The 21,245-nt window shown below is 31.4% G+C and overlaps 4 protein-coding genes and 1 non-coding gene across 6 annotated transcripts; 2 read left to right on the forward strand and 3 right to left on the reverse strand.

The window, feature by feature from the left end:
• Window positions 1–3,905: 3,905 nt before the first annotated feature.
• Window positions 3,906–5,682, reverse strand: LOC124833618 (tropinone reductase-like 3). Its single transcript, XM_047308136.2, has 6 exons — window positions 5,472–5,682; window positions 5,263–5,379; window positions 4,702–4,836; window positions 4,463–4,588; window positions 4,261–4,362; window positions 3,906–4,189 (listed from the first exon to the last, which is right to left on the reverse strand). The coding sequence occupies exons 1-6, from the start codon at window positions 5,598–5,600 to the stop codon at window positions 4,040–4,042; spliced, it is 759 nt and encodes a 252-aa protein (XP_047164092.1). The 5' UTR covers window positions 5,601–5,682; the 3' UTR covers window positions 3,906–4,039.
• Window positions 5,683–8,024: 2,342 nt separating this feature from the next.
• On the reverse strand, window positions 8,025–12,612 carry LOC124833623 (EH domain-containing protein 1-like). Of its 2 annotated transcripts, none has more exons than XM_088105551.1 (16): window positions 12,302–12,612; window positions 12,129–12,208; window positions 11,903–11,971; window positions 11,754–11,811; window positions 11,118–11,173; window positions 10,971–11,010; window positions 10,825–10,886; window positions 10,305–10,418; window positions 10,056–10,158; window positions 9,889–9,938; window positions 9,638–9,766; window positions 9,313–9,564; window positions 9,143–9,222; window positions 8,758–8,884; window positions 8,453–8,596; window positions 8,025–8,386 (listed from the first exon to the last, which is right to left on the reverse strand). In XM_088105551.1, exons 1-16 carry the CDS (start codon window positions 12,384–12,386, stop codon window positions 8,201–8,203), a joined length of 1,635 nt encoding a protein of 544 aa, XP_087961677.1. In that variant the 5' UTR covers window positions 12,387–12,612; the 3' UTR covers window positions 8,025–8,200. The 2 variants fall into 2 exon arrangements, with proteins under 2 accessions (XP_087961677.1, XP_047164100.2); XM_047308144.2 differs by having other exon boundaries at window positions 10,971–11,013; window positions 12,302–12,611.
• A 1,439-nt stretch (window positions 12,613–14,051) lies between these two features.
• Window positions 14,052–15,500, forward strand: LOC124833622 (small ribosomal subunit protein uS13m). Its single transcript, XM_047308143.2, has 3 exons — window positions 14,052–14,270; window positions 14,362–14,595; window positions 15,097–15,500. The coding sequence occupies exons 1-3, from the start codon at window positions 14,211–14,213 to the stop codon at window positions 15,247–15,249; spliced, it is 447 nt and encodes a 148-aa protein (XP_047164099.1). The 5' UTR covers window positions 14,052–14,210; the 3' UTR covers window positions 15,250–15,500.
• A 1,935-nt stretch (window positions 15,501–17,435) lies between these two features.
• LOC124833621 (inositol diphosphatase DSP4-like) lies at window positions 17,436–20,688 on the forward strand. The gene is made up of 5 exons (XM_047308142.2): window positions 17,436–17,823; window positions 17,924–18,017; window positions 20,000–20,057; window positions 20,158–20,201; window positions 20,292–20,688. The coding sequence occupies exons 1-5, from the start codon at window positions 17,621–17,623 to the stop codon at window positions 20,475–20,477; spliced, it is 585 nt and encodes a 194-aa protein (XP_047164098.1). The 5' UTR covers window positions 17,436–17,620; the 3' UTR covers window positions 20,478–20,688.
• A 408-nt stretch (window positions 20,689–21,096) lies between these two features.
• Window positions 21,097–21,222, reverse strand: LOC124833725 (small nucleolar RNA snoR111). The gene has a single exon (XR_007028436.1). It is a non-coding gene; the product is annotated as a small nucleolar RNA snoR111 (small nucleolar RNA).
• Window positions 21,223–21,245: the final 23 nt, after the last annotated feature.

Here is a 21,245-nt window from a genome sequence, read left to right on the forward strand (position 1 = left end):
AATAACTTAAAAATAGAAATAATTATTCGTCTAGTGAAACACTTATCTCATCCAGCAAACTTACAAAAAAAATTATAAAACTTTTAATTGCCTATACTATTCCTATAATAATACGATAAGTCATGATCTTTCTTTCATTTAAGTTCTAAGTTTCATAGAGTATCATGAATCTTAAAATGATTTGTTCTTCCAAGTGTTTGTTTTTTGATCTTGTCATAAGTTCTTTGAATTGCATGACTCTTCCTCTATAGAATCGAGAGATAGTCCTCTACCATGAATATTCTAGACTTTTTTTAAGAGTTAAATATATTTTTAGTTTTTAAACTTATACACAAAATTGGAATTGACCATTCTTCTAAACAATAATACATTTTGATCTAAAACTTTAAGACTTAACGGATACATACATTATTTTTAAGATGGTATGTCAGGGTAGCATTTGAACAATTTACATAATTTTTGAAGTTAATAAAAAAATTAACTTCATTTAATTAAAAACACTATTTCAATTCATTTTTAAAGTTTAAAGACTAAAATTTATTAAAATTTGAAATAAAAACAAATTTCACGTTCAAATTTATCAACTAAACATATTTAAGTAGAACATATCTTTATCTTGAGATAAAAGGTTATATATACCAAACGTGGTATTAATTATTATTATTATTATTATTATATATATATATATATATATAAGATATTTAAAATTAAATCTTATGTATATTAAAGAATTTTTAGTATTTTTAAAGCTCAATAACAATTGAAATTCTTATGAATTTTCACTAATTAATTAACATTAAATAGAAAATATTTATGTATAAAACTGGATAAACTAAAAATATGTTTACTTTTTTTAAAAAAAAATTGTTCTATAAATACATGATGTCGTGATAAAATCTGGAAAAACAATCCTGTTTTTTATTTACCACGAGATAGTTGTTTATTGCTTAAATAATATTTGGCAAATCTTACATTTTATTTCAGATCCAATGTAGTTTTTATTATTTTTATCCAGTGACTAATATTAAATAAATTAGGTACATAAGTCTCACGATAAATTTCATTTAATGATTATAGACTTGTACGAACTGTATACAATAAGTTTGATTTTTTTAATATAGAAATCTATCATAGCTTTTTGTTGATAGTTGATAAAAAAAAATTAAGAAAATGTATAAATGATGCAGGTTAACTTATATTGAATATTCTTTTTAAAATTTAATATTGTTAAAATATATTTATTCAAAAGGTGTCTTTTTTATAAAGATAATGATAATTTGATAACATTTTTTCACAACATTTTAACATAGTTTACGTGTCATTTTGTGGTCAGTCTAAAATTACTCCACAATCAATAATAATAATCATAAACACCAACATAAACCAATCACATAGTGACACGTAGATGATGTTAAAATATTGTCAAAAAAATGTTGTCAAAGTATCATTATCCTTTTCATAATTTAAAAAGAGTTGATTTTGTTCACACACGTGAATGCAAAGTATAGTGGAAAAATAAGGTTCTCCAACAAAAATTGCATCTTCAGCCTTCATTAATCATTTTTTTTTGTTGTCTTAGCTTTGAGTTTCTTTTTTCTGGTTTCTTTATGCGTGAACTTGTTCTTTTATATATTGAATTAAGCTAGATTTATTTGGTGGATAAAAAAAAGAAAGAGCAAGTAGATGCTCCTTATAATGGAGCAGAAGAAGTAAATTAAAGACAATTATATCATATTGAATACATAATAACATATGTACCAAATATTGTTAATCTTTTGAATATATTGTCTTTTCATCAATAAAAATTTATAATAATTCATTAATGGATAATAATAATAATTATTATTTCTGGTGTGTGAGATCGAAAATATAGTCAAACATTCTCTCACATTTTTTCATATTAGTTTAGATTATTTTGAACATATTTAATCGAATTGTTTTATATTCTCACAATCTTAGTTTAGGTTGTTTTGAACACATTTAGTACCTCTCTAAGATACTCTGTTATTCAAATCAGTAATTACCAATTAAATAAATTAATAACATCATTATAATGTCAAATACAGTCCATTCCTCAATAACATTATTGAAACATTATATAATACGAGTAATGATAATAATAGTAAATATAAGAAATAATATGAAAATGTAAAATAAAATAAAGTTAGAAGGGTTAACCATTAAAACCAACTTTTAACTTGCTTTTAAATTATTACATTAGAGTATGTCAAAGTTTGAATTATTTTAAAAATTATCCTTTTTGGTTTTTTAAATAATTAAAACTAATAAGAATAATACTTTATTATTTCTTTTGAAAACATTATTATTATTTATTAATACCTATATTATCTATAAAACATATTTTATCTCAATTAATTTAAATTAGTTTATTCATTATTTTATCTTTCAGATTTTGTAATTTTTTAAGAATATATATTTTATATAAATTTAATCAGATTTCTTTATCTTCATAATAATTAGAATATTTAATTTTTATTTTTTTAAAAGTGGAAACACAATCCATTAGTTATTCTACAAAGGAGTTCTCTTCTTTGGTGTACACATTTTATTTAAAATTTTAAGTCATGATTTTTCCTAAATTAAAATAATTTTTTTCAATTTTATTTTTTAATTGAATGTCTTTTTAAATTTAATCATTTTTTCTCAATTTATCTGTTTTTTTAAATTTAATCATTTTTTAAACTAAAATAATTATCTATAAAAAAATTATCTACATAATAAATAAAAAGTATTTACAATAAAATTATAAAAGTGATTTATATTTTCTTTTACATTTATTATTATAACAATAAATATTACTATTTTTTTATCATAAAAAAAATTTAATGTACCTGCATATACTGTGTGTATTTCTAATAGTCTGGTAATATTTAAATTGAATATAAAATGATTATTAATGGAATGAAAGTTTGAATTGTTATTATTATTAAAAGTTAAAAATATCATATTATTTATTTTTTTATAAAAATTAGTAGAATTGTATTATGTGATGGTTATTAACCTTTACATCAGTAAATTAGAAGTATATATAGAATTATTTTAATTAATTTTGACATAACTAAATTAGAAGTGTATCTAAACATTTTATATCATATTTTATGTCTGGTCTAGCTCATCATACTTCATCTTTCTAGACTCGTTAGTTAGTCTTCTCACTGTTAAGAAAAAAAATTCATAACTTAACTCTAACTGTTGCCAATTTCTTTTGTTCCCCAGTGGGCCAAAAATGCTAGTGAAAACACCTTGGAGGAAAGAAAACCTCTATCATTTCCTTATTTTATTTTAAAATGGTTAGTTAAATATAATATTTTATCATTTAAAAGTGTTTATTTCAACTTTTTTTATTTTTATTTTTATTAGTTAATATAATACTTCATTATTAAAAAAGTTGTTAAAATGAATGTCAACAGATAATTCTTCTTTAAAAAAAGTCGCAACACATAACTTGCAGAGAAGAAGTTCTCTTCAAAAGTTGCCTAAACTTTTCAAATAATCCGTAGTAATAAATAACGGTACTTTAACAACATTTTAATATTATTTACGTATCAGTTTGTGATTGGTTCAAAATTATTTCACAATCAATAATAATAATCATATAATAACACATAAATAATATTAATATGGTTAAAAAATGTTATTAAAATATCATTATCCCTGAACTAATGGTCGTGAGTTGACCCTTACCTGGAGACGTACTTTCGGATGAACACCTATTTGATACCTAAGTAACTTTTCTTTTTCCTTTTAAAACCTAATAACTCATATAATTTCTTTAATAATCCCGTTAAATGTTTCTTTTCCAAAATATTATATTTATGCTATTCAGCCTATACTTTTTTCTTTTTTATTTCATAAACCCCAAACATAGCTTAGTAATAATATCCTTACGGTACTAACAAGAAATTGAAATAAACACTGTTCATGAACATATATATCCCATGGATTCAGACTAGCAGGTAATAATTTATTGCTAAAAAGAACTTCAAATATGTGTTGACTGAGAGAATAATAGCGGAAGCTACAACCTTGAAGGCGTTCCCCCAGCAACTACTATAGTCTCTCCTGTTATATAAGAAGCATCGTCGGATGCCAAAAATGCTGTTGCAGCAGCCATGTCTTCTGTTGTACCGAGCCTTTTAAGAATTGTTTTATCTTCAAGCTCTTTTCTCTGCAGTAACACAGAATGATTAAATGTCGAGGAATGGGATTCAATGGAGGAAGGGTTCAGAAGACACTCACGACAGCTTCATTAGTTGTAATGAATGAAGCAAAATTGGTCGGCACAAAACCAGGAGCAACACAGTTTACACGAGTGTCTGGGGCCATCTCAGCAGCCAGGGCCTATCCATTACAAATCATTAGCAAATTAAAAAAAAATAAAAGATAGTAACGGTGGTTTATAATTCTTTTGAAGGAACAATTGCAAGTCTCGTGTACTAACTTTGGTAAGTCCAAGAAGGGCTGTTTTGGTCACTCCATACATAGCCAAAGAAGGTGGCGGGTTATAACCAGCAATTGAGGAAATGATAACAACAGAAGAACCCTTCTGCAAGTGAGGCGCAGCATCCTGCATAAACCAATCACATCAGCACATCATACCAAGATGACAAAAAGATAATGCTGAAAAATATATATCAAATTCGTTCTTCTTTGTTTTCCCCATTTCACGGAGTTAATTACCTTCAAAAGAAGTATAGTAGCTTTGACATTTATCTCCCATAGCTTGTCAAGGACAGTGTCTTTTGTTTGCAAGATGGAATCAACAGAAGGATTTGCAGCAGCATTGGACACAACAACATCTATCTTTCCATACTTCTGTACCAAACCAGAGTGTTCAATCACATATTAGAACTAAGTTGGAAGACAGATTTCAATTTTATAGAAACCATGTATTGAAAAACATGAAGGCCAAGTATCAGTCTAACCTCCTGACGAAAACAACAAAGAATAATGAGCCTGAATGAGATTTAGACCGGTACAACATATGATCAAGATGACCAAGATTATTCATCTTTATCAAATCAAACACTGTGATATAATTTAAAATGGTTTAATTTTAAGTAAGAATTCAATGGACATGTAAATTTAGTATAAAATGTTTTTATCATCCTTAGTATAACTTCAATAATAAAAAAACAATAAAATTACTGTACAACAAACTTTTACAAATCCGAGTAAGAGTTATTTAAAAGTGATAGTTTAGAGTGTTAAACTATCTTATAATTGATCTGAAGATCTGACCTGCACAGTTTTGAGTATCAACTCCTTCCGTTGTTGAGGATTAGAAACATGGCAAACAACCCCTAACACTTCAATTCCTTTTGCCCTCAGTTTTTCCGCCGCCGCGTCAACGTTTTGCTGCGGTAATTGAACGGGATGAAGATGAAGAACATGAAGGGAAAACCTAAAATTGAGTGGATAGAAAAGAAATCAAGAAAGGGGAATTGAACCTGTTTGCGAGAAGAGATAACAACGGATGCACCTTCGAGGCCAAGCCTCTCGGCTATGGCTAAACCGATTCCTTGCGTGGAAGCCGTCACAATCACCACCTTTCCTTCAAATCTCTTTGACTTCACCATTTCCACTTTCGATGCAATCCAAGTTAACACACACTCACCATAACCACCCAGACTCAACCATCCTTTCTGCCGTTTAACCACTTTTTTATATTTGCTTTGAACATTTACCGATCAACGAATTTATTTAAAAATATTATTATGTCTGAAAATATTAAAGCCAATAATAAAATTACTGTTTAATTTTCATTATGTCAATGCAGATTCTTACATCATCAGTTAATTAAAATATAAGTTTCGAAATAAATATTATATAAAATAATAACTTTACTGTGAGTAACAATTCATGATTTAAAAAAAAATATGTATACTATTTAATCGTAAATCGAGTTTAAAGCTAAACATAATTGATAAATTAGTTTGGCCGAAAGTAATTAATTGACCTAATTTGTTAACTTTTTTATTTATTTTTCAATTAACCTTTAAGATTAAATTAAAATATTTAATATATTTTAAATATCTTAATTATTGTTTATGACGTGTTTTAAATCTCTTATTTATGACTTATTAAATAAAGCGGGAGAGATTACTTAACTAAGACTAGTAGCATAAATTACAAAAATAAAAATAAATAAACACTATTTTGTATAAAGTGTTTACTTTATAAGATAAATTCAAATAAGAAAAGTTTAAAATATACTTTAATTTCATTTTTTATATTTTGATCTTTAGTTTATTAATTTCTTTTAAATTCTATTCATATTTGTTTCATCAATTCACAAGTCTTATATGAAGTTAGAAATTAGTATAAAACACATTTTTTTTGTTATTAAATCAACTTAAATAAATTCTGTGGTTCAAACTTTGTGTTTGGAATTTATTAAATGTCGAATATCTTAAGATTTAATGAATTAATTCGAGGAGGAACCATTGCATCTGAAGATCCAACGTCCATACCTATTTTGTGGTTTTTATCAACATTACTTCTTAATATATTAGTAAAATCATATTTCTCGGTTTTTCTTTTTTACATTAGGAAAATAGAAAAAAAAATCATATTAATTATATAATAGAAAAAATATGCATATGTGTGTTGAGTTTAAAACGACAAAGAGTGACTTTCTTATCTTTTAACATAATTTGAAATAAAGAGCAGTATGAAAATGCAAATAGAAACACATAATAACTGATATGCGATTACACTCATGAGATCCCACCTTGAATTATCAGAGATACAACCTTATTTTATGTTGGAATTGTTTGGCACTTGGGGAAATTATTTGATTTATCTGTCATCATAAACAAAAAATGATTGTGCGTCCTTTGTTTGTTGTTTCCCAAATTTGATAATGGGAATAATTTCAATAAGAAATGTTTCGATTATTCTCTGCATTCATCGACCAACTCCTCTAATGAGAGCACGTACGAAACATGAAATAAGCTATCTTTTCATTCTGCAACCTTGGTTCGTGTGAAGGCAAACAAATTTGGAAATTAGAATTTCTAATCCTTGTTAAGTTGGGTGCATAAGTGCATTCTTATTTAATTTTTTTAATAGCTCCTTTTTACTATTTTTTTTTTTTTGTGGTAGAAAGTTTTTTCTTTTCCAATCCATCCTTTTATTCCACCAATTCCTGGTTGAGACTCCAGTCGCCCATGGCTTCTCTGGATTTAGGAACTCTTTTTCAGCTTGTGTTTCCTTGTTTATATACTTTTACTATATTGCATTGATGTGCATATGCTTATAAGGTATCAATCTAAATCTTTAAGTCTTTTCTTATATACTTTAGTTGAGATTTTAACCTAACAGTAGAAGAGTAGAAGAGGATGTTGCTCTTTGAGAATGTGAAAAACATGTGAATATTTTTAGATAAAATTTACGATAAATAATTAGTGTGTATAACTATTTATTATTAATTAATAGCATAATATCCGTTTATATTATTTGTGTATACGTAGATATTCATCATTTACAAAATTTAAAATTAAATTATTAAATTAAATTTAATTCAAATTATTATTAATTTATATTTTTATTAGTTTAAATTTAATTGAAATTATATTTTAATTTATATTTAATTTAATTTATATTATATTTTATATACTTTTTATTATTTTATTTTAAAAATTTATAAGATATATTTTTAAAATATATGTGAGTATCCACACTTATTCACATATTTTAAAATACACATTTTTTAAATGGTTATATAACAAATAAAGTGATTTTTTTTTGTGTAGATAGACCATCCTAATCTTGTTGGTGAGAGGGTTTAAGCTTGACGAAACCAGATTGGTCTAAAACCATACATATATATATATATATACCGTTTCAATTTTTTATTTCCTTCTCTAATTTTTATTTCAACAAACAGTGCTCGATTTCCATTAATTTTTCTTTCTTTTATTTCATATTAAATTTTTGATAATTACAAAGTCAAACATTCAATATTGTAGATTCGATATGGTGTTGTGGAAATTGAGGTATGACCGAGGAGAAAAATAAAAATAAATAGAATATAATTAACGGCTTTTACATAGTAAATTTCACTATGGATTGCCCATGGGGTACACTACGATAGACATTGAGACATGAAAAAATTCATCATTTATATAAAAAATCTCAGCCTAAAAACAATCATAAAATGAAAAACTTTGTTAATTCAATCATAAGGATTTCTGAACTTTTTTAATAACTCTGGTATTTCGTATCCAAGCATGTCATCAACCGCTTGAATCATTTTGGGCTTTAGTTTCTCAAATTTGTCAATGCTATAGCTACTCAAAATCTCTCTGAAGTGTTCTACATCGGGAAAATCACCAGCTGGTAGATGAAACTGCCTTTGAACCTGTATCATATATGATAAGAATTAATAAATGAGAGGAAACAAGGGAGACGAAGTGAAAGGAGAGACCTTTTTAAATTCGTCTTCAAGATTCTCTATAAGCCTTTGTTGAGCCTTAGCTTTGCCCATCATTGCTGGCATCTCATTCCTAAGATGACTAATTAGATACGCATGAATTTTAGCAGATCTAGCACGTTTCACAAATTCATTGATCTGCACAGTTCCAACACCTCAGAATTTAGAACCAGAAACAAAAAGTAATATATTACAAGATAAAAAAGTATTAGAAGGATTAATAGAACGACCTGCCATACGCACTTAATTCACATATTTGAAATACCAGGTCAGACAATATTATGAAAATAGGACCATACCCGACTGTCGCATGCCTTTCTTGGAATATCTACCAAGTCTGCAAGAAGATCATTCTGTTCCTTTTCAAAGAGCTCCTGCCCTAACGGGCCAACAAATCCTTCGTTTATAGGCTTATCATTAAATGAGCTGCAAAGAAAAGTAAAATAAACTTACAACTGATGTGATATGAAAACAATGTGAAAGCTCAACAAATGCTAAGCATTTTAAAAGTAAATTTCAACTACAATGTGTTAAAAAGACAAATCAATTGGTCAACAAAACTGAGATCGAATAATGTTCAACTGCAACAAGACAGTACAATCTTAAATAAATGGTTAAATACTTAAATCGAGTCATTGTAAATAAAGTAGAAATCATTAGCAATATGTAAAAGATGAAACCTACCCAATATATACACGCATAACTTCTGGAGTATTCAGAACTTTCCCCAGAGACCACATCAATGCTCCATAAACTCTCATGAGCTACGTTATTAAAATGAGGATTGGAAATAAGTCAAAAGTAAATCACAAATTTATCTAGAACAGGAGACAGAGTTGACGGCAGTTCATTACTTGTTGAGTATCAATTTGGTCCGCTTTATTCAAAACCACACGAATCTTGTCATCATGACCGTGTAGAGACCCAATTACACGTTTAAATTCATCACTGATGTCAAGTTTGTGAGGATCAAATAGCAGAAGTATCAGATCACATTTTGCAGCAAACCAAGATATAACACCTGTGAAGTCATAACTTCGTTGAGTCCTTTGTTTTTCTCCAGAGAGGACACCAGGAGTGTCCACAAATGTTATTTCATCTAGCAGCTAAAAGAAAAAATTGCTTCAAGTCCAAGGACAAATAAATGACACAAGTTGTAAGCATATATAGAAAACTCACTGGATGTGGCAGTTGAGAACACTGGAACTTTGACAAAAATGAACCACCAAAAGTTGTCAGGCCACTAAAAGGCATAGCAGCATCAACAGCTACTGTATTTCCAGGAATACTCCTTTCATCAGAACCAGACTACAAGTAAAAAACACATTCAACTTTGAACCTCCATGAGCGCAAGCAAAGCACAAATGAACATGACAAGGTAACAAATTAACAATTTTCAAAACTAATGCTAGAAAAAGGGATTATTGTACCATGACAACCACAAATCTGTCCGTTGTAGGCTCTGGTCCAATGTGTGCACCTGTGTGAATAATTAACAGGAGACAGGATCAATAAAGTAATTTATATGCCTTCATATATTACTTGCACGGAGGATTTCAAATAATGCGGCTGCTAGATTATCCACGACTCAACCAACCTGGATAATTGCATCTTAGCATATGTTTTATGAAGGTTGTTTTCCCTGTGGAATATTGACCAAGAAGCATAACCATTGGTTTAGCATCAAAATCACTGTCGGTCTGAAAGACAAATCATAGACATTCTTAAACTGAATATTTCACATTTACCTGAATAATAAGTCATGTTAATTAATTAATATGCATAAATGTACAGTTCACAAAATTTGAGATACTTTATTTGTATATTGGGTGTACAAGTCGCTTACCAATAATGGAGATACAAAATCATTGAATTGATAAGTGACCTCCAACGGCTTTAGCTTTTCCACGTACAATCTCTTCAAACCATCAATTATTGATGTAACTGCATTGAGAGGTAACTAAAATAGACCAAAATTTTATAATTAGAATATACCTGGCAATCGACTAAGGTAACACAAGGCCTGTGTAATTGAGCTTCAAAATTAATGAGTTCACAAGCGCACATTACTAATAATTTTAACTTAGGAATCATGTTGATCCAATATTGCTTTTTACACATCAACGGATTTGTCATGGCAATGAACATATGCAAGAAGAATGCTATCAATTCTGAATGCATAATCTCTTAAAGTAATCCAACCATTCACTAATTTAAAGCTGTCGGTTAATTTTTGCACCATACATTAAGTATCATTAATTCATACAATCTTCTCAAGAACAAACCAAAGTGACTTCATTTTCTAAACTCTTTTAAAAGCAAACCACTTATTGTTGTTCAAATGGGCATTGATTTGGGTGACTCACTTTCTTCACAGATTTTGGAGCAGCCCATGAATTGAGGGGCAAAGGCTGAGGTTGAGCAGTCCCTACATATTATCAGTAAATAATAGAATCAATATTAATTACACGGTACAATGTCGTGAATGTGGAAAAAATATTACACGTCTAACCAAATGCCTCTGGTTGGGAATGTAATGTCAAATTCTTTGTCTGCTGAAAAAGAAAAAGGAAAGGTAAAACATTTAGAAAAATAATCAACAGTATTAAAATTATTTAATTGTTAAATAAAGACAAGGTGAGGTACAAAAATTGCTCACATCTATTAAACCATCAAGCCCTTCCATTACTGGAGATTTAATATTTTCCTTGTTAACTGAAATCAAAAGAAATGGAAAAAATAAAATGCATTGGAAAGAGTGAATACTACAAAGTATTTGGAACGACAGACTACGAATTTAGACAGAAGAGAAACGTGTATCTCTGAATCTAATAGATAACATATATTCCCTTTGCACCAATATTTTGAACCGTTATTCATTGAGATCAACACCCTTCCAGTTCACAAGGCTCAATAAGTCTGGCAGGTTATCCATTTCTGTAAGTATCAGGACCAGTAGATTTCCCCAAGCCTGTTTCTCCTTCAGTATTGCATGAAATTTGGATTTATAGGACTTGAGAAATAAACCTCAATAGTGAAGTAAATGAACTTTCTTTTACACATATACATATTTCAGTTAATTCAGCCTTGCAGTGATACAACAAATGACTCGTATCACGCCAAGTGATTCACAGCCCACGTATAAAATCGGCCATGATATGGGATCTCACTTAAGTATTCTTACCACCACATGCGAAACATGTCATTCCAGAAAAAATGTGGGCAAGTATCTGATAAGGTAAAGATCAACACAAACAAATGGCCAGTATGAATGACATTATATAGGTGAACTTACTTTCCGCTTTAAGGATATCTGAGTTGATATCGTATCCTGCTTGTGCCAGCGCAACCAGCTGTTTATTAAAAAAACATTCAATTTTAAAGTAAGATTCTGATAGCAGATTATCCATATTAAAGCAAGAGTCGGTATTTAAAAATCCGAACCTGCATTGCGATAACAAACTCTTGAAAACCTAGAAATCCTTGTCTTTTAGCATCAGCGATAGCCCAAACCTACGGAGAGCAATTAAGCAAGTATAGATTAAATTTCACTAAAATCGGAAATACAATTAAACTAGTTGAACTTACGAAGAATGATTACGAAGAATGGCATAAAAATTTAAGAGTCGTTGTAAATTGAAAAATGAATGATAAGAAAAGGAATATATACCTGCTTGAGTTGGGAGCGAGACAAGTTGGAGAGAGCAAAGAACTTGGTTGCATCATTTCCAGAGATACGGCCATCTCCGTCTACGATCAAATAAGAGAAGAAAAGAGAAAAAGAATGAGTTACATCCGAATGCGAATGGAGTTGAAGAATGAAAGGAAGCGAAGCAGTAAAACCTGAATCGGCTAAGATGAACCATTCTTGATACGTCGTCAATTGCTCTTTGGAACAAGAATCGATCCAATCGGAGACTGCTTTCATCTTCGAAAATGAAGCGTTTGACTCGAACAATCCCTAAGCTGCTACGCAACGCCTCGAGGGTTTGCTTATAGTTCAGTGAAGAGTTCCTCCTTTCCTTGGTTTTCAATTTTGGGAAAGATTAGTAATCTAAGTGGAGTTTTACTTCGGTGATTAGCGGCTAAGATCATGTTCAATTGGTTTGCTTCTAATGGGGCCCTTTATTCAACACGAAAGATCCACGAGGATACCCTGGATTTGCGGATACGTTTCTTTTTCTCATCATTTTGAACTTTTGAATTACAGCGCCACTATCAGGCCCCCATTTTCTCATAAAATTTACTCAAATATATTCTTCTAAACTCATTCTAAAAAAGCAAACACAACTAGTAATTTCATATAAAGTCATGGAATAAAAGCATTTATTGTTTTAATAAGTATATAAGAAGCTAAAATATAACTTAACTAACATTAAAAATAGGATCATACAATAATAACAAACATTAAGTTTTACAAAAATTCATTGATAATTTTGACGTTAATGAATTATGACTCAATAACTATTAATGCAATTTTATTTTATTCAAAAGATAAAAATATTCATATGTGTTATATAATTGTAATTGATTATTTATTTTATACACACAAAAAGAAGTTTAAAAAAATTACAAAATAATAAAATAATTTTCATGTTATTGTACAGTTTTTCTTTCTTTTTAATTGTCTGTCTTTAAAAAAAACTTAAGTTAAGCAAGAAAGCAAAAGTGTCCTTGGAGATTACGTGATTTATTTTCCTCGATCTAACTAAGCAAAAGCAAAAACAGTATGAAAAATAGCAATGAAAATTGGAAATTTTTTTATCATCATATTTAACACTCACACATATTTAACATATTTAAAATAAATAAGAAAAATTAATTTAAAGAAGTGACAAAAAATAATACAAAGAAAAGACTGTATCTTTCAAACTTTTACAGTTTTCACATTTTAAACTTCAGTATTAAGCCTACAAGAGATGTTTTTGTTTACTTATTGATAAAGATACTAAAAATTCTAAAGCAATTATTTTGTGTTTAAAACTCATTATACGTGTATAAAAGATAAAAAAAACATTTTTATCTTTATCTATATGAATTTATATTATTTTAATTAATAAAGTTAATCATTCGAGATTTTGGAATAAAAAATCATTAATTTTAACTAAATGGACACTGATTAGGATTCCCGTTAAAAATAATACAATAATTAATTACACATGTAAAATTTTACCTAACTTTAATTGTTCCTCCCACTCCATATAGTTTAGAAGGAGGGTCATTTTAGATTTTAGATTAAATAATAATATTTTGACATCATTTTTTTTATAATATTTTAATACTATTTACATGTTATTTTGTGACTGGTTCATGCTGATATTTATGATTATTATTATTGATTATAAAGTAATTTTGAACTCACAAAATGACACATAAATAATGTTAAAATATTGTTAAAAAAATATTATTAAAAAAATATTGTTAAAGTATCTTTATTTTTTCATATGACCTAACTTCCCAACCAAAGTACAAAAATAATATCTGGAATGAGAAGATATTAAAAAATTGAAAGCAGGCAACGGAATACAGTATTTTACTTCAAAATACAATCAACAAATACAAGTCCTTTCCTTTCCTATACGCGAATACAGTATCTGGATCGTCGAAATACAAAGGTTTGGTATTTTCGTGGTGGCTTCCGACTTCGGCATACGTCTCCTCCCGCTGCAGTCATCACACACCATACTTGAAAGCATCTTCTCTTACCTTTTTCCCTCTCCTCAGTCGCATCTTCAAATCCTCCCACTCCAACATGTTCGGCTCCGCGCGACTCTTCTCCGACGTCGCTCTCCGCCTCCGCCAAAACTTATCGGTAAATTCTCCTTTGGCTCAATTCGCCTTCGCCTAGGGCTTTGTCGAACATTCTGGAGATTCACGTTGTCCTTTTCTCTCCCGTTTTGCAGCTTCGAGGTGTGCGCGTGCAGAACATCAACATCGGAGGCGGTATGGGAGGCGAGATCCCCGACAATAAGCGTCTGGAGTACGCTCTCCAGCACCTGCACGGAATAGGGCGCTCGAAAGCGCACCACATCGTGTGCGAGCTCGGAGTTGAGAACAAATTCGTGAAGGATCTCAGCAAGAGGGAACTCTATTCCATTCGCGAGTTGCTCGCCAAGTACTTGATCGGAAACGATTTGGTATTTTCTTCCCACCTTTTTGACGCCTCTTTGCATAAATTACTCTATGTTGTTTGCACACAAATACAAAAAACCAAAGAAAGAGTAAATTGCACCTTACTTTCGAGACTTCGCAAAACTCCTATTATTCTCTATCATGTTCGGCGGCGTTGTGCGCAAACCTCCTTTACTGGGTACAGTGGCACACCCTATTAGGGGTGTCAGTATAATGTCTTCAGATGATTAAGGACAGTTAGGGATGGAAAAAGGAGGGTGTCAGTATAGTTCCCTCAAAGCAAAATGAGTCAAACTTTTCTCGTTGGTTAAGATCAACGTATGTGTATAGGTTTTCAGAGAAGTCAGATGAAAGAGCTTCTGTAAAACGTGTAGTGTATGATTTGATTCTAACTTATAAAATAGGTTTAATTTATTTCTGCCTTCTCATTTTCTACTTGTATGTGTTTGAGGAGAACTTTTATCTAAATAGGCTTGCTTGTTTCGTTATGTGTATGTGTGTTTCAGAAAAAGTGCGTTGAGAGAGATGTGGTAAGGTTGGTGGGCATTCAGTGCTACCGAGGGATCAGGCATGTGGATAACTTACCCTGCCGTGGACAAAGGACTCATACGAATGCACGAACAAGGAGGAGCCGGAAGACTTTCTCTGGATCGAGATAGGTACCGCTTGACAAACAGATGAGTCTGAGATGTTGAAATAAGTTTTGTTAGAGGCTTAGCTGGTTTAAGTGAAATCAATGTTGAGATTTACATGTTCAATCTGCCTTTGTCGGGTTTATCTTTTTCTGCAAGAGCTTTAATGGTCTTATTCTGCATTTTGGTGGGCTTCTCCAACATTACAGTGTCAGTGCTGTTAAATTTTCACCTATTCTCTCCTCATTTGCTGGTAACCAGAGCTCAATTATTTTGCACACTTTAGTCGTCAGTGTTTTGTTATGCACTGATTTTGGGTGATTGAATGTGTTAGCCAGCTACTAACATGAGATGAGCGGGGCCTGGTGTTAATTTTATCATATCAAAGCTTATAGACAGAAATAAACTTTTAGGTTTTCTACATTTTGATAAACTACAATTGTTTCTAACAGGACAAGAACATTTTCAAACAGATTTGCTAAATTCAAAGCAATTCAAAACTAGTTTACAACCAATTATGAAATTATGATATAGACAACTCCTGCTAAAGCCACTTTAGAACCCGTTTTTGTTATATGTTCTAAGCAGCAGATAGGAGTTAACAGTAGAATAACAATCAGAGTATATATACTCTACAGTTATTGCATTCTAATTAAACTGTCTTACGTTGTGGTTTCTTGACCTCCGCCCTGAGTTCCCCTGCTGACAAAGAAGCCAGCAGGCACCCCCGCCAGCTTCTGCTCTCTCCGCAACATACCTGTTGAATCGAAAAAACGCCTTCATCTCTGCTGTCATGCTTCCTTACCTTGTTGGAAATCCAAACAGCAAGCCATCAGCCTTCATCAATTTCGATCGTCCAGTGCTATTGTGTATTGTTCTATTTTCGAGTCAAGCAATTACTGAATTTGGTCTGTTGACTATTACAAGTGTAAAAATAAAATGAAATAAAGTTGTCATTGTGAATGCTTATGTGTGAGAAAGACAATGTTTGTGGGGAAAGTGATGAGAAAAATAATGGAGAGACATAAAGGCAGTGTAGGAGTAGGAAAAGACTAAGAGATGCAGCTGATTTGTTTTAAAAATCGAGAAGTGCCACCACATTTTGTTCACTCATATAGCCACATCTCTAACTATTTTTTTTTTCTTTGAACAAAATTTACTATTTTTTTCTTTTGATTTTTTTTTTTTAAACCGGAAGAAACATGCATGTGGGTTCATTAATAAAATTTGATGTAAAAATTAACTGAAACTTTAAAAGATTTAAATACATTTAAATTCATGTACTTTTTATGTTTATTGTTTGTATTCGTTAACCTTAAAATTTCTATTTAAATTAAATAAATTCAAGTAACATTTTTTTTATAATAAAACAAATAAACTCTTTTAAGGAGTGAGGAGTGAAAGCTTTACTATAAATGTTATTATTTAAAAGCTTAATTAAGTTTCTAAGTTTAAATTTGTATGGTCTATTTACTATTCAATAAACACATGTGTAACCTTAAAATCGTGAGTGAAGAAACAATTGTCGAAAAAGAATAAGACATTTGATAAAGGAAACAAAGAAAGATTTAGATCTATCATAAAAACGTAAACAAAGTTAAAGACGATCACTTTTAAACACTAGGCAGTGAGGTCTTACCGATTACTTTGGTTACACAGTGGTGTAACTTTCAAATCATGAGTGGAGAAGCCATTGCTGAAAAGAACAAGACATTTGGTAGAAGAAACAATGAAGACCATTTTCGTGCAGAGAAGGAGAAAACAACCTAAATGAAAAAGAAGCTACTGAATAAAGCAACATGTGTAGAAGCTACTCTCCATTTGACTGAATTGGACTAAACGAGCTGGGCGAAATTTAGTGGTCGCAGGGAGCGAGGGGCAATTACAAAAAACTAAGCACTTGTGTTACTGGATCAAATGCTCTTCACAAAACTCATGTGTCATTGTTTTGTTTTTCTTCCCGCACCATAAAGTTGCTATATACTTTTTTAACTTTTTCTAGATACGTACTAGTATACGGATTTTTCTTCAAAATACAAGTCCTCTCCCGGGCGAATACAGTATCTGGATCATCGAAATACAAAAGGTTTGGTATTTTCGTGGTGGGTTCCGATTAAGGCATATTCCTTCAGTGTACGTAGCATGCTTGAAAGCATCTTATCAAAGATCCTCTAACCTTTTCCTCCTTTCTTCTTTCCGTTTTCTATATATATTCTACACTATTTCTCACCACCCTGCCTCCAAATCCTTATCTATATTGATTTAATAATCAATAATAGCACGATAGACAGATCCTCAAAACTGGAGATCCCGTGAATCAATCAATTCGCTCCTCCACGTAACAACATCAATCAATCGCCTCCTTCGCACTTCAGTTCTTCATTTTGGCGCCAAAACCATGAAGCTCGACAACTCCAACGGCCAGCCGCCCCTCGCTCCCGCCCTTCCGCCGCCGCAGGAGGACCGCACCGACGCCGAAGCCGATGAGATATTCGTTCCGCCCCTCAACTTCGCCATGGTCGACAACGGCATTTTTCGGTCTGGCTTTCCCAATTCTGCTAATTTCGGTTTCCTGAAATCGCTCCGTCTTCGTTCCGTAATGTCTGTTTCATTTTCTCTTCCTTCTTCTATGTCTCGTCGTCCAGTCCGGCTTCCAGAATTTCACGGTATTTCAGTTGGATCCATATATATTTTGGTGCAGATGTTTGTGTCCTGAACCGTATCCAGAAACGACGTCGGAATTTTTGAAGGACAACGGAATAAGACTTTATCAGTTCGGGATCGATGGCTGTAAGGTTTGTATTATTCCTTTTGTGGTGATCGTCGTTTCTACTTTGCCCTGAGATGCTTCTTTATTATTATAATAAATTATTATTATTATTATTAATTGATGAATTTTGCCCTTTGTTGTCTGCCTGTTTACTGGAGTTACTTGATTCGAACGTTCTGCATATTTGCATAAACTTTTTTCCCATTTTACTCTGCTTTCCAATCCAATTTTGTCAGATTGTTTTTAATAGTTTTCTAATTTTAGCTTGGGCTATTATTTTGATCAGTGTTGCTGCGGTGCTTGGACACTATTCAATTAGTTATTTGAAGACGAGGTCGAATATAATAAGATCTATATATAAAAATTACTTTACTATGATTGCATAAATTTCTTGAGGGCGTCCTTAGTGGTTGGTTATAAATGTTCCGGCGCTGTATAAAATCAAAAGGATTTATAATTATAGGTAACACCGATTGCAAACCTAAGTATGAACATGTATGTGTATGCAACTGCAATATACCATGGACTAGGGATGTGATGCATCGCATATATTAACCTTTTTGTTTTCAGTTGTTTTAAGGGCTTGTATTCACTATAATTAAGTGTCACGCTATTAATGTCGACTAAGAGGCTGTTTACCTTCACTAGGAGCTCTTAACGTGGTCCTTTGTTTTTTATTTTTATTATTTTTGCCTCATATTGGTTATTCAACTGCAACAGTTGGTTGTGAGGGCCAGAGAAAATCTCAATTTTCTGTTCTTTTAGCTTAACAATTATTTGGTATGGCTGTGAATTTCAATGCTCACACCAGAAAGTATTGGGTTTCTCTTGCATGTTTGTAGGCATGGTTTCTCTTCAGTTTCAGGCTTAATTTCATTTTCATACTACACCAATTGATAGTAAATTTCAATTGAACCAAAGACGATACTGTAAGGCTGTCAGTACGCTTTGGTATGTTTGTCGATTCATAGGGAAAGCTTATTTAGCTTTTAAAACATGCTTTGGAAAATTTACCTGGTTTTACTTCTAGTCTAAGAATTTAGCTTACTATACCAGTAATTTCATTTCTAACATCCGCTCAATTCTTCTTTCTTGTTTGAATGCATACTAGTTCCCCTCCCTACAAGGTCTTTCTTTTTAAAACCAAAATTTCACTTTTTCTGTTTGCTCCTGCACTGTCAATTGGCTAATGTTACCACATTTTCCTGGAAAGAAACTATTTTTCTACCATACATTACTGCTATAACTAAATGAGTTGTCTGTACATATTTTCTATCTATTCCCATTATTTTCTTCTTCGAGCAAATCAAAGAAAGATTGCGGCTTCTTTCTCTTTATCCAGTTAACATTTCATATCCCTATTTAATTCATGACAACAGCCAGTCCTTTTGTCCTGAAGCAGTTCTGGAATCAATTCTTTCCTTCATTCTCTGCATGAAGCTATTTCTGGACAAAGATTCGGATTATTTATTGCCCTCGGCATACTCTTGCCTCATTTAAGAAGTTTATCACAAATTAACCTTTTTCACCTCCCATTAGCAACAAGTATACTAGTTATTATAGTCCGCCTCATACTAAGATCGGTTATAGGTGCTTTAAATCCAGGACTTGCTGGAACAATGACTTTAAGATGCTTCTGTGTGTTCGTGAATTTGTCTAATTAATGTGACAAAAGTTTTGGGGATTAAGAAATGACTTACACAATAGTGATTCTATTTTCAATATCCCATGCTATCATATACCAGAAGAGTAAATAGTCTGACGTCCTTTAAGTATTTCGAAATAGTCACCAATATTGTAGCTTACCTGTCTAGTGCAGACTCTTACTTTCCTTTGAAATCAAACTTTTGCTGGGGTTTTAAGGTGCCTCGTATGCTTGTGGGATTATTATTGTTATTATCCTTTGGAATCGGTCTTTATCTCAAAATTAGGTTATCTCAAGATTGAATGATAGCAATCCCCCTTTCCCTTTAACTGCCTTCTCATGCCTGAAACTAATGTGGGCAGGAACCCTTCGTCAACATCCCAAACAATACAATTCGGGAAGCTTTGAAAGTAGCCCTCGGTATTTAAAAAACCTCGAGCTTCACTGTTCTATTAAATACAGCTTCGGCATTTTTTTACTGAAATACCGACCTAATTGATGCTCGATTTTCTGTCTCCAGATGTTAAAAACCATCCCCTTTTGATTCACTGTAAACGAGGAAAGGTATGCAGTATGAATTTGTTCTTAAGAGTTTATTTTCTTTACTATTTGGAATTATTATTCTTCAATTGCTCCGTTATTTACCATGATCAGCACCGCACTGGTTGCCTTGTGGGATGCATAAGAAGATTGCAGAGATGGTGTCTATCATCCGTTTTTGACGAGTACCAAAGGTTTGCAGGTGCCAAAGCAAGGGTGTCAGACCAGAGGTTCATCGAATTATTTGATATATCCTGTTTGAAGCACTACCAACTGCCATTTTCATGCTCAAGGAAATAGAAACAAAGGATTGTCTACTCTAGAAAGTTACTGCTTCCTCCCATGGAATATTTCCATGATGAAGTGAAGTTCAATCACCATTAGTTTCTTTACACACCGTATGTTACAGCAGGATCAGTTCCTGATGTTTACTTTCCTATTAGATGTTGGATACAAATCCACCAAATTATGATGAAATATCCAAAAGCTACTGTTTTCATTTGGTTTCGCATCTCAAGACCCCAATATAAAGGAGCAGTGAGAAAGATAATTTATAATTCTGTATATAATATAATCAATCTTTGTCTGCCATCAAGACAGACAAAAAAGGAAGAGTGGTCGTGTATAAATTCATCAAGACACAAAATCTTAAGAGAATAAAAGATAGACCCATAAATTCTTAAGAACATACAGAGAAACAGAGCAAAAGTGAATGAAATACAGTGATTTATGTAAATAACTAACCAATTAAATTATTTTTGGCCAAATGCGTTATCACAGTCAAATCGCACACGTCCTCTGTTTTTCTTAATTTGATCGAACAAGGGCTTCTTTCTGAATCATAGCATTCACCAAATTGCAAAAACAATAAATAGGGCAAAGAAAAACGAAGTGAAAAACTAAAAACAAGAGAAAAATAATGTAGACGAGGAACAATCGATTCGCCAACCATAAAAAGGGCGACCGAAACGATGACTCGCCTATTTTTTATACCTCAATGTTCAAATAATGGCAGAGACACTTTCAACAGTCTCTTCATTCTCATAGAAACTCACTGAGGACTTTCTT

Source organism: Vigna umbellata, chromosome 1 (assembly GCF_029865625.1).
Source record: "Vigna umbellata cultivar VRB3 chromosome 1, Vumbellata_1.0, whole genome shotgun sequence".
NCBI lineage: Eukaryota > Viridiplantae > Streptophyta > Magnoliopsida > Fabales > Fabaceae > Vigna > Vigna umbellata.